Raw genomic sequence first — 12,541 nt, forward strand, 5'->3', positions numbered from 1 at the left:
GGCTTCTTCACTGCCAATGGAAGGTGAATACAGAGCAGAGTAGCTGCAGATCTCTCTGGGCGGATGTCATGCCGCTCTCACTCTGGCTGCATGCCTTGTTCAGTCGTCTTTTCGATGTGCCTTGCTCCTGCCTCCTCCCTCTCTCTCTCACCCTCTCACCCTCCCTCCAAGGCCTAATGAGGTAGGTTACAACACGCATGCCACTAATCGGGCTTTGCAGGGTAGGGACTCCTCAGCAAAAGAGAAACAATGCTAGCAAAGAACGATCATCAGCATTTGCCCATTGCTAGCCGACTTGGCCGTGGACAAGTGAACAACAAGCAACAAGGGGCTGGGAGGAACAGGCAGGGGGCGTGCCGTGAGCGTCTCCCATTGGCCAACCCAGGCGGCCCACACGGCACAACCAGCAAGGGACTGCCCGTATCCACAATGTGCAGTGTGGAGGACCCATGTCCATGTCCATGTCCATGTCCATGTCCAGTGGTGAGTGAGTGGCATACTGGCCACACCTGCATGACTTGATGCGCCTACGCCCCTTTCCAATTTGCAACAGGTAGTATTGCATGCGAATAGATTGGTGATGGACGATGGCCTATAATTCTCATAACGAAGCGAAGTTGCCTGCCACCTGGGCCGTCCATCTTCTCGTTTTCTCAGGCTTCGTGTGCGCCGGCCGAGGTGCTTGCCCATGTCGATTAGAGTTCTGGGCTATTGACACGAAAATCTACGTCTACGGGTTTAGGACGTGCTGTAGTCTAGCACGCTACCTACCGTCTATCACGGCTGTGGCATTCCCAGCAAACGGCCATGAATAGCTCTGTTATGTCGCCATCCAAATCCCCAAGCCCTGTTTAAGATTGAAACAAAACAAGAGGCCCTTTCCGAGCCTGTCGTGCTCACGGCAGGCTCTCAGCTGTGTATTCTGTGTCCAAGACATGGAGCGTAGCAGATCGCAGCCATGGCTCAGCTCATCCCGTTTACCATGTTGAGGGCATCGTGTCACGCCACTCGGGTTCGTCCCATGTCAGCACGGCGTGTTCTTTCCATGCGCTGTCGGCCAAGAGAAGGAAAACTCAGTTGTGAGTCGTGACAGCTGGCTGTCACCAGCACAGTGCATAGGGTTCTGCATAGCATATACCGTGGGCAGGCAGTGCCGGCAGCAATGAAGAAATCCCCCAACCCCGTAGTTCGTTTGTTCTTGTCAGATACTTGGGGCCGCTTTCTGGTCCGTTCTGCCCCTGGCCCCTGGCAGCTTGGCCAGAAGGGAAAGTCTGGCAGTCAGCAGTCTGACAGTCTGGGGTTCGGTTAACTCGGGAGGGGCGTGCCTGGAAAGCCCCGCCTCAAATTTGCTCGGCGATCTTTGTCCCCATTGGATCGCACGTCCTGGCTTGCTAGCAACTCTTCACTCTTGTGCAGACTCGACTCTTTCATTCCTCTCACCTCTCGTTGCCCGGTGCCCTGCTGCCGCCTGCCTGCGCCTAGCAACTGCATCTCGCATTTGTCTAACGTAATCTCAGTCAGAAGGCATACTGTGAGACCTCCAGATTGCTTCCCTGGTACAGTTCTTGGCTGTGGCGGCTTCTGCTGTGGCCTCGCGCAAGTTACCGCTTGAGCCCTCCCCCATGCACGCAAGTCCGTTTCGGACGAGCGCAGAATACATTTTTCGATACCTTGTAGCTTGGCAGGTTGCCATGAAGGCAGTACGGATGTCGCTGGTCAGTTCACTTCGCTTCGCAAGACGGGCGCTTGTCTCTAGCGATTCGCACCTATGGCAGAACCCATGGCTGGCCCAACAGAAACCTTTCCGTTAATCGCAAGAAGCTTTGTCTATCAGTAAACACCAAGCCTGACCGCTCAGCAAACATTTTGTGAATGTCTTCGCCAGCTTTGGACTCGGCGCATGGCCCCATTCTACACACCGATATATGCCAATCACCATTTCCCATAGCTGGGGGATGTGCTTTGGATGCTACCTATGGAATGTTGATCGGGAACAGACGACCCCACACACCACAAGCCCACGGCGCCATTTATGATAAACAATCGTCTGATGGAGACAGCGGGCAGAGCAGGTTACGTGTATGGGCCTGCTCGATATTACCCCATTTATGGCCTTGGGCACGGTTCTGATCAAGCCACCGGCAACTAGGGCTATCTGCGATTGACGTAAGAGACATGCCTCTAAAAGCGTTCTTATCTCAGAGTGCACGGTCTGCAGCAACGGCACTCCATGTTGGACTTGCCAATCGCCGAACATCGTGTTGTTTCTCAATCCTTTGATCGCAGCATCGCCAGCTACCAGCCTCAATCTGCGAGGTTACGAGCACACGGAAATGAAGGTCACCAACCCAACGGCGATTCGTCTGGGGTGTGGCTCCCAAAACCGCCTCTTGACGCGTACGGAGTTGATTCTTACCAATCAGAAGCCCCTCAGCGAAGGGGCTGCAGGAAGTTAGGGGGCTTTCACCTCATGTAGATGCAGATGCACCAGGCCGGTTAGGCCTCCTAACCCGACTTGGACTTGGTCGATACTACATTACATCTGCCTCACATCCTGCCTGCGCGTGAATGCGCGAATCCCTAGCCGAAGCTAGCTTCACTTGCTCGCGGGATGGTTGCGCGGTCATGGACTGGTCGCGAGGAAGCCAGATGGGCCCCCATCCATCATCCCAAACCAAGTGAACATCAACGGCAGGCCAGTCCATTAATGGTTTCTCGGAAATACTCAGGTTTATTACACATGTCTCAGTGGGCGTGGACTGTGGCAACCTTAATATCGGAGGTAATAAAGTCGTCAGGTATGGGCGACAGGCAGTCACTAACAGGGAGCTGCACACCCTTTTCCCTCAAACAGATATCGGACCGACGTGTCCAGCATCCTCAATCTCCTTGTCGAGATGCCTTTTCAGCCGGTTGTTGTGCGTTCTGGCAGTACTGCTAGGTCAAGCGTATGGCCCTAAAAGGCGCAAAAGCTACATTAGCTGCCGGCTACTGAGAAGCCCGAGATATCTTGACCTAACGATAACGGCGCTTCCTTTGTCCAACGGCGCCTGTCTACTAGACAATAACTATAACCAGCATTATCTTCGACCTCTAACGATGCTACTGGTATCTCGGCTGGTCCTTGCAACACGGTGTTTGTGCATGTGAATCTCCTGAATGGCATGGCCCTTCGCTTATCCAACTTGCAAGGCGCGATTGATCGTCATGGGAAATTCTTCCTGATTGGAGATTCAAACCGCAATATCGAAATGACAAAAGAGAAGGCTGCCGAGTCTGGAAAAGCAACCGGGATGAGCTTCGTCCTAGTCTCCGGGAACAAAAAAAAACCAATCTCGTTACACAAACTCGGTGCTAGCAATTTTCAGCCCGCACCGTCCACGCTGACTGACTCGCCTTTTTTACCTTCCCGTTCGGGCCCAGGCCCTCGGTTCAACTCTGAAACTTTTCGCATGCATGCCAAGCGACGGGGAACTTTGCAATGCTCACTTACCTAATGCGCGGTCAAATTGCGCTCGAATGATTCCAGGGGGAATATGGGTGTCCGGTCCGCCGGCGTGAGCGAACAGAAAGACATCTCGACCCGCCCAGGCACAGGTTTAGCTACACTGGCTGTCATTATGAGATGTTCGACTGCATGCCCCAAATGAAAGAATGGCACCGAGGGCCTGAAATCACGACGCCTTGGCGTTGTGCCCGGATTTTGATGAGATCTGCTAGTTCATCACCTTTGTCCCTCGCCTTGCTCCCTCAATCCTTCAATTGGCCGGGTAGATATCGACCGTGTTACGCGCCCTGACTAGCCTGGCTAGTAGAGGGGACTAGAGGCCATCGTGGGCCCGTTCAGGAAGCCTGGGCAGCCCAGCTTATCGTCAGCTACTCACGCTACTCACTCCACAGAGCCAATTCTAACGTCATGCTTTTCGAGGGATGCATTCTGAATGCATCATAACCAGACCGTGACCGGGCAACGGCAGCAACGGCTTCTTACTGTGGATTTCGATCGTCGCAACTTGGAATGGTGGCCCCGAAGGTAAAACCAACTGCCAACAGACCTCTCTTTTTCTCAATTCATCGGCCAATCAACAACCTTCTGGCTCACACAGCTCCCTCCTCGTACCTCTCTTCCCTTCTGCGACTGCATGTCTCGCCTAATCTGGTTCTATCATGGGGATCCTACCGATGGTGGTCTCGCATCCCTCTTCTCAACTTTACCCTTCATGTACGTAGGTGCTCAAGCGCCTATCAAATGCCGGCCCTCTGTATGCCTAAGTAGCCAATCCCCTGATACCGCAGCATCACGTCAATTCAATCTTAAATATATAAAGTTAAACATCCAAAGATGGCGGCCGCATGCAGCGTTTTGTGCATCTAGTCATCCTACTGAAATCCTATTCCTGGGAATATCGCATTGTATGCCAGCCATGCTCGTTTGTGGATTCGAGGAGGGATACTGGCGTGTTGCACGCATCCTTCCCATACGGCCGGCTTACAAGCCATTCGTGCGCACCAATTACCAAGCAACCCCCAAACAAACGAGTCCCCCCAAAAGAAGACAAAACAGGGTTAAGCCAAGTTGCACATCTAAACTTGTTACAACTCGAGGGGCGAGGGGGCTGGTGGCTGGTGGCTGGGTAGAGAGCCCAGCAACCGTCTGGCATCACCATCCATGCAATATGTTGGAGACATCCCTCTCGGAGTAGCTCCCATCCTCATGGCCATATTAGCGTACTCACGACCCCTGGGATCTGACACGGAGTACTCTATTGTGCGTACCCATGGATTTGAACAGACTATGGCTGATGCTAGGGGCAAAGAAGCAGAAGCAAACTGGCCCCTTCAAACTGGCGGCGTAAACACTACCAGGTTTGGAAACCGTCACGGCTCAACAGGCCTAACGCTTGGTGCAGCATCAAACTTGCAATGAAGAGCATGGCCAGTTCGATCAAGCCGCTTATACCATCTATCGTGTCAATGAATGATCTCTACGGCCATGACGGGTATCACATTTACACGCATCATTCAGGGCAAGTGAAAGAAAACAAGTTCAGTTACACCGAATAAGCCACGAAATGGCTCTTCAGTGGTAGAGCTGTATTGGGCATCTGAACAAAATAAATCAAAGCAACGCAGTCTATCTACGTAGGGGGGAATCATCCAGTTTTATGTGCACCTCGGGCCTTGTCACCCATTCCCTTGGGAGAACTACCGAGACCAAAGTCCTTTTCCCTTGCCTCCTATGTGTTCACAACATCATTTCTCATCCCAGATATTTGGTCATGTCATCGTACCGTCATCGCCGTATGCGCACATACGCCTCAGGTTTTGCCTTCGTATATTCCATCAACGGTATCTAAGCACCGCGAATCAACTGTACAAGGTTCTGGACTCCCTGTCTAACCTCGGGCGTGAGCTGATCCTCAGGGGGGCTCAGGACCTGCTCGAAGATAGGCATGAGCTGGGGCGTCAGCTCCAGAATCTTGGGGTTTTGCATTTCGTAGAGCTTGGCAATGCATTCATAGACAGGCTTGTTCTCCTCGTAATCCTCCTTAAGGGGCAGAAGGCTAACGACGACGGGGAGAACATCGTTCAGCGGCACATTCTCCGGGTGTGCCAGAATCATGCGGCAGATGCAGCCAGTGGCGTTGTCTTGAAGTCTGCTTTCGCTAATTTGCAGAAGAGGCTCCAGCTTGGTCATGATCTCACCATAGGCCGGCAGGTATGTGTTGCTGTCACTAGACTGGTAGACAAGCATGCCCAAGGCATAGGCGGCGTTAGATTTGGCCTCCTTGTCCTCATCCGACAGGCGGTGCAACAGAGGGCGCAGCAGAGCCGAGGTGTAGGGAGTCACGCCGCTGCCCATGTGCATGGTCACTTCGGCAATAACACCGACGGCAGTGGAGCGCTCAATAGACTCTTGCGAGCTGACGAGTCTCATGATAGGCTTGTCAAAGATCTTCCAGACCTCGGCGAATTGAGTGCCCAAAGCGGCTGCCAGACCAATTACGACATCCAGAGCGGTATCGACAACGAGCCAGTCCCATTCGGAACCGCCCTCAACATTCTGTTCCTCTTCCTCATCACCGAGATCCTGTTGGCATGGGTGAGATCGCGTGATGATGGTGCCCAAGACAGTAATTGTCTGCTCCATCATGTCCTTCTGGGCGAGAATAGCCGGTCCACATGTTCGGAGCACAGCAGCAACATTGCGGTTGATCTCGGTAACGACATCCCTTCATTAAGTTAGCAACTCTGTACAAACAAAGAATGAAAGATAGATAATATGGGGGAAGGCTTGGAATCAGGAGTAGATGTAACGTTTTCTCATCAACCGCAATTTGCGTAAGAGTGAGCTGGGTGTAACGTAAAGGTACTCATCATTTAGAGCCATGCAAAGGGGAAACTTTTAAAATCACAGCATCGCACTTACCGATCAGACTCGTCTTGCCAGATGCTCAGAGTGCCAGCGCTGACAACCTCGCCAAGCTTGGCGATTTGAGCCGCAGGGGCAGACTTCAGAGGCAGACCAGGCTGCCACTTCTGGCCGGTCTGCTCCTCCATGACTTGCCACACGCAAGCGTATGTTCGCCAGAGGGTTGAGACGGCAGCCTTACGGCAGCCTTCATATGTGTGCTCAATCAGGGGTGTGATGATCTCGACGGCCTTCTCGATGTAAGGAGCGCTGCGTTCCTTGGACTGAGAAATGACATCACCGAGAACCTCAATGGCGACCTCCTTCTCCATAGCGGCGGCGGAGACACCAATGAGGTCATCCCAATCATCGTCATCTTCATCGTCGTCATCCATGTCATCCTCGTCATCATCGCCATCGTCGGCCGACTTAACCTTGATCTTGCCACCTTCGGAGATGATCTGGCCATCAATCAAGCCTTCAATATCATCACCGTCGAAATCGAGACTCTCTTCATCAAGCTCTATGCTATCGAAGAGACCCTTGAAGATGCCCTGGAGAGAGTCACCAAGATCACCTTCGTAGACTCTGGCGAGCTGGCTCCAAAGAATGAAAGTAGTTTCTCTGAGGCGAGCGTTGCCGATGGTGAGAGCCTTCTCACTGGCACCCAGCAGGGGAATAACAAACGGCTTGAAGTCTTCAGCGCCAACACCGACGGCAATACGGCCCATAGCATCGCAGACAGAGCTTCGCAGTTGCAACTCATCCTCGCCTTCCTCCAGGGTGACGTACTGGGACATTGCCTGCATGGTCTCCTGGAGGTAGGGCTTGAAACCACCCTCAATGGACTGGGCAATAGCACCGATAGCGCCAGCAGCAGCCGACTTGATCTTGACATCCTGGTGGTTTAGGAAGCGACCAACACGGCCGATGAGACCTTCGGCGTACTTGGTCATGACCTCTCCACCAAGACCCTCGGACATGGTGTCAATCGAACCGAGGACGGATCGAATGATTTCAACATTCCTCTCGTCGTTCTCATCCTCGGAAGCAGCCTCCAAGTTCTTAACCAAAGCGGTCATAATTTCGTCATGGTGAGCCTTCATGGTCTCGGCCAGGTCCTCACCCATGCGCATCAGACTGACGAGAGCATCGTAGCGGACAGATCTGTTAGCGTCGTTGAGGAGACGGATGATGGCAGGCATAAGACCCTCGAGCTGAGTAGCGACAAAGTCAGGCGCGCCCTCGGCAGCGGTGCCAAGGGCAAGGATAGCAGCTCGGCGGTGACCAGGGTTCTCGGAGCTGGCGTACTTGGGGAAGTCATCCAGGAGAGGAACAACAACTTGACGGGGAGGAAGATCGGTCGACAGCTGGTCAATCATGACCAGAGCTGATCGGGCGGCGTTCATGTCATCCTCATCGTCGTCGTCCTCAAGTTCGCCCATGATGGTCATGGCCGTCTTGGTGAGCAGGGAGCCCATATCGGGGATGCCCTGGATCTTCATGCGACGGTAGCGGACACACTGAGTAAGGAAGGCGAGGGCCTGTACACGGACATCCTCATCGGCAGCCTTGTTGGCGGACAGCTCAAGCATAAAATGGACGAGGTCCTTGAAGTATTTGGAGATCAAGGCAGACTCGTAGCCCAGGAAAGACTGGAAGACTTCGAAGGCCTGGCGGGTGCGCTCATCATCCTTGTGCTCGACCGAATCCTTGAGCACATCAACCATAGCAGGAATGAATTCCTGGATAGTAGCGACGGAGGCGTCGTCCTCGTCGGCGTGGATCAAGAGGAGAATTGAGCTAATGGACATCATGGTGTTCACGCGAACATCACGGCTCTCGGGGTCCCGGATCGTCTTGGCGAACAACTCAAACATCTTAGGCAGGTGGTCGGAGAAGAAGGTGGGATCAGCCTCGAGCAAGCTGAAGATGATGTAAGAGCCAACCTCACGGTGAGCAACATTGTCGGAGGTGGTCAACTGCAGGACGGCAGGAAGGAGATCGGCCCACTCCTTGGCCTCAAAGTCGATGCAAGCAATGGCGGCAATGACGCGAGAGCCGGCATGGCGGACCTTGCTGTTCTGCTCGCGCAGAACAGCCTGAACTAGCTCATTGCGCACGCTCGTCTTCTGGGCACCGTCGATCTTGGCCCAGTGCTTGGGGATCAGGCGCAGAGATTGGACGGCCGAGAGCTGTCGCACCGTGTCTTCAGGGTGAGAGACAAGGACGTGGAGGAGGCCCAGAAGCGACTCGGGGTGAGGGTAGAAGTTCTTCTTCAGCTCGGCGGTAGCTGCCTTGACCTTGACCGTGTCGGCTAAGCGAGAGAAGCGTTAGTCTTGGCGACGGGAGTGGTAGAGACAAATCCAGGGCTACTTACGAATCTGGCAGGCCTGCAGCAGCTCGACAAGCTTCTGTTGATCCATCTTTGCAACTTGACTCTATGAAAACACACGAGTCTAGTCTGAACAAACAGAAGAAAAGAAAGGAAGGGAAGGGAGGAAGTAGAAAAAGGGAAAGCAAAGTCACCACCGAAAAACTCGCTTGGGACTGGGCCTCACAAGAAATATTAAATGGTGCCTGCCCAATCTCCTGACCAACGACAAGAGTGGAAGTGGAAGAGAAGGCAAGAAAAAAAGCCGAAAAAAAATCCCTTGGCCGGGGGGTTCTAGTGCGGAGCGCTGATAAAAATTTCACAGGGTCGCGCTGTAGATAAGATTGCACTGCGAGGGTTAGCGCCGGAGCCTCCCCCACTTCGCTTTGTTTCCAGCTCTTGGAATGAGGGGTTCGTTGGGCTTTGGGCTGGACGTTTTGCTTTTTTCTCCCTGGGTTTCCCTGGAGCCTGGAGGGGTAGTCGGCAGCCCAGAAGGCAGAGAGACCTTTTTAGCAGTATATTACGACTAGCACGGCTATTATTCAAACCAATGTGGAAAAAGCAAACTAGCCCTCCGTGGTGAATTATGTGAAATGTGACAACCAGTGGTGAATGATCTTTTGCCAAATGGTTTACGTGTAAACCACCGCTGCGCTACACCCACCCAACTTGGACAATAGCTCCGCCTAAACCCATATGTCCCCTACGCGTACGTCGAGTATGTCCAGGCACGGGAAATGTGAAGCTCGCTGTCCCCCGAAAGCAGTCTGCCGAAAGACGCCCTTCCTCCGTGTCGTGTTCGACCCCAGCCCTTTTCAAGCTAGTCTTGCCGCGTTGTTGACCGTGTCCCATTTCTCCTCAACGTTCCCTCGAGTCGTCGGCTCAAGTCGTGGGAGGTATCTCATGACGATGACCAACCTTGCCACTATGGCTGCCACGTCAATCAGACAGAACAGGACCGCTCCGACAAATGAAACCATGGACGGTTGAAAAGCATGATAGAGATCGGTCGAGCTGTTCGATGAATGCGACGCTGTAGCCCCGCAAGACCTTATCTCGCGAACGGCAATGCTAGCAAAGGCAGGCAGACCCAACGCGAGTATCATGGTTGAAGTCATGTACAGCCAGTAGGGCATCCTGAGCCGGCCCAAGGTGACGAACTTGCGGGCGCGGCACGACGCTGGGTATGCGGTGGCTTGTTCGGGGTCGCTGACCTCGGGCTCCGACACCTCCTCCAGCTTCCAGCGTTTCAACACATCGTAGAAGCTGCCGATCGAGAAACCTGTTGCCGCGGCAAAAGCTGTAGCCAACTATGCGACCAGTGTAAGTATGGTGCCTTTTATTTGAGGACATGTGTATCAAAGCACTGTATATGCATACGTACCCAGGAGGTCTCTAGCAGCAAGCGGAAGAATGACACCTGAGGAATAAATACCATCCTTGTTGCAACCTGGATGGCCATGGCCGCTTCATAAAGCACAATACCAATAACCACAATGACTAGGCCATCAACAAAGGCTTGCAGGTAGAAGCTGGTCTGTGGATGTATCCATCTACGCCTCAGATTGCGACAAATCTTGCCAATAACAGAGGTAGTCGCTAGCCTCGTGCTATTGCGAGGTTTAGGGGCTGGCGTGGGGGTTGTGCCGTTCATGATGGCCTCTGGAGATCGTCAAGTCAGTCTACAGAAGAGATGTTCAACATACGAAGACCATATGTTCGGATGTCTACAATCTGTCTGGCTGTCGGGTCTCCTTTATTGTCATTTTCCCTATAAGCGGGCTCGTACAACATATGCCGCGGACAGCTGCATAGGCGAAACTGACACAATATTGGGAACTAGCAAACTGCCGAACCAGTAAGAGGCCGCCAGCCTCGACACGAATGGCAATTGTTCTAACCAGCGTGATAAGCGGCTCTTGTCTCACCCTGTCCGATGCTCGCGGCAAAGCAGTGCAACGTGACGCAGGCAAGGGCAGTCAAGGTGATTTCCTGCCCTAGTGGGCTTGCTCGCTCTCTCTACGGAACCAAGCAGCGCATAGGGGCTTGATTGTGACGTACCCGACGTCGTGCGTGCGCGTCGCCAAGCGTAGCTCAACAAGTCGTTTGATCCGGCATGCGGCAGCGTCTCCGTCTCAACCCAGCCAATACTACTGAATCGGCTTCCCGAAGTCGACACTTACGGCCGCAGAGGCACAAAAACACCGCCTTCTTGCGAGGAGAGCATCGGAAACCAGGAGATGATGTGATCCTTGGCCACAACTGATCAATATAGGCGGTGTTCATGTGGACAAAGTGTCGGTCAAGCGTGTGCGTTGGCATCTGATGCACGAGCGCTATTGGACATGATAAATTCTTTTGGTGATGATGCCCCTTACTAAGAAAGGTTTGTATAACCGAGAGAGCCGTCGACTTTTGTTTGCTCGGGTCCGGACAGCATTTGGCCAGCTAACTCGCACTCCAAATACGCACGAAGCGACTGCATGCAAGAACACCTGGGGGTTCTTTACACATATACAACAGTAGTGTAGAGTCTCGATCCGGCATATCTGCCCTTATCAATGCCCGTGTAGATCCCAAAGTTTGCAAAGACGCGCTGTCTACCTCAACACACATCGTCGAGTGTCGGACACCGCTATTCGACGGTGTCGCCCTCACTGGGATGTGGCAAGATGTAAATGTCTAGGTCTGCATGTCAGTTTTTCATGTCTTGCCAAGCCAGAGAGGGAATGCAGACACTCAGCACGCTTGTAGACTGATTTACCCTCGGTAGCGTCCGGCAGGATCGTGTAGATACCTAAGCTAATTAGTTAACATATTATAGTAATTTTCAACAACGGGGAAGGCATACTCTCAGCAGACTTAGGTACTGGGACTGCCATGGCCATGCTCGCCAACAAGATAGAAATCATTAATTTCATTTTGTCGTATAGCGGAGGAGGGTCTTGTTCAGTATCTTTAGAGGGGTCGAACGCGCACAGCTTCACAGACAATACAGCAAGTCAAGGTCTGCGGTGAACAAGATACTTATATTAAAAAGCTAGCAAGGACGTGGTATTGACGGTAATAATTCTACTTGGAATACATGATGGATGCCCCTAACACCGGGTCGAGCACACTCGTTGCTTATCGCTTTCATTTCCTTTCAAAAGACAAGTAGATCATACGACCCTCTTCGCATCTGCGGCGGTCACATTCATGGGTGTGATTCTGGCATGTGTGTCCGATAAGAACTATCATATTACATGCTCATCCTATATCAAGTGGCTTTCATGATGTACCAATTTCCAAATTTAGCAACAACCCAAAATACCAGTACATGATCATCTAGCCCCCTTCAGCTCCATCACACTCAACAAGCCCAACAATGGAAGTGGTCCCCGCTTCCAAGGCCGAGACTTCCGGCTCCTTAGACAATATTTCTGGCAATGGTTTCGGCTGCCAGAAGGTATGAGATCCGAAGTTACCATTCCACACAATTGTATAAAAGTAAATGTTTACATATAAAACTGGCCAAGTCTATCATCTAGCATCTCGGTGCTTTGTTGTAGTATAACCTTGATATTTCAAGATAGAAGCAAGGCAGAATAAACGAGCACATTTTCTGGGCGTGGAATACGAGAGTCTTGATGTTGCCGACTCGCAAATCCCCTCCGGGATGCAACCTTCATCCTGGCCTGTAACGCATTATTTATCATTACGCTCCAAACTGTGGCCTTTCAAGGGCGGTCTTGTCACGGCGTTTGCTACCACAG

General features: G+C 52.5%; 2 protein-coding genes across 2 annotated transcripts; both read right to left on the bottom strand.

Moving 5' to 3' along the window:
• Positions 1-5,353: 5,353 nt before the first annotated feature.
• Positions 5,354-8,838, bottom strand: PG998_013829 (importin beta-4 subunit-like protein; the record flags this gene model as incomplete). Its single annotated transcript, XM_066880645.1, has 3 exons — positions 5,354-6,233; positions 6,431-8,729; positions 8,793-8,838. 3 exons carry the CDS (start codon positions 8,836-8,838, stop codon positions 5,354-5,356), a joined length of 3,225 nt encoding a protein of 1,074 aa, XP_066724784.1.
• Positions 8,839-9,601: 763 nt separating this feature from the next.
• PG998_013830 (uncharacterized protein) lies at positions 9,602-10,440 on the bottom strand (the record flags this gene model as incomplete). The annotated part of the gene is made up of 2 exons (XM_066880646.1): positions 9,602-10,096; positions 10,171-10,440. The coding sequence occupies 2 exons, from the start codon at positions 10,438-10,440 to the stop codon at positions 9,602-9,604; spliced, it is 765 nt and encodes a 254-aa protein (XP_066724785.1).
• Positions 10,441-12,541: the final 2,101 nt, after the last annotated feature.

This window comes from Apiospora kogelbergensis, assembly GCF_038363985.1.
Source record: "Apiospora kogelbergensis strain CBS 113332 chromosome Unknown utg000009l_segment0_segment0, whole genome shotgun sequence".
NCBI lineage: Eukaryota > Fungi > Ascomycota > Sordariomycetes > Amphisphaeriales > Apiosporaceae > Apiospora > Apiospora kogelbergensis.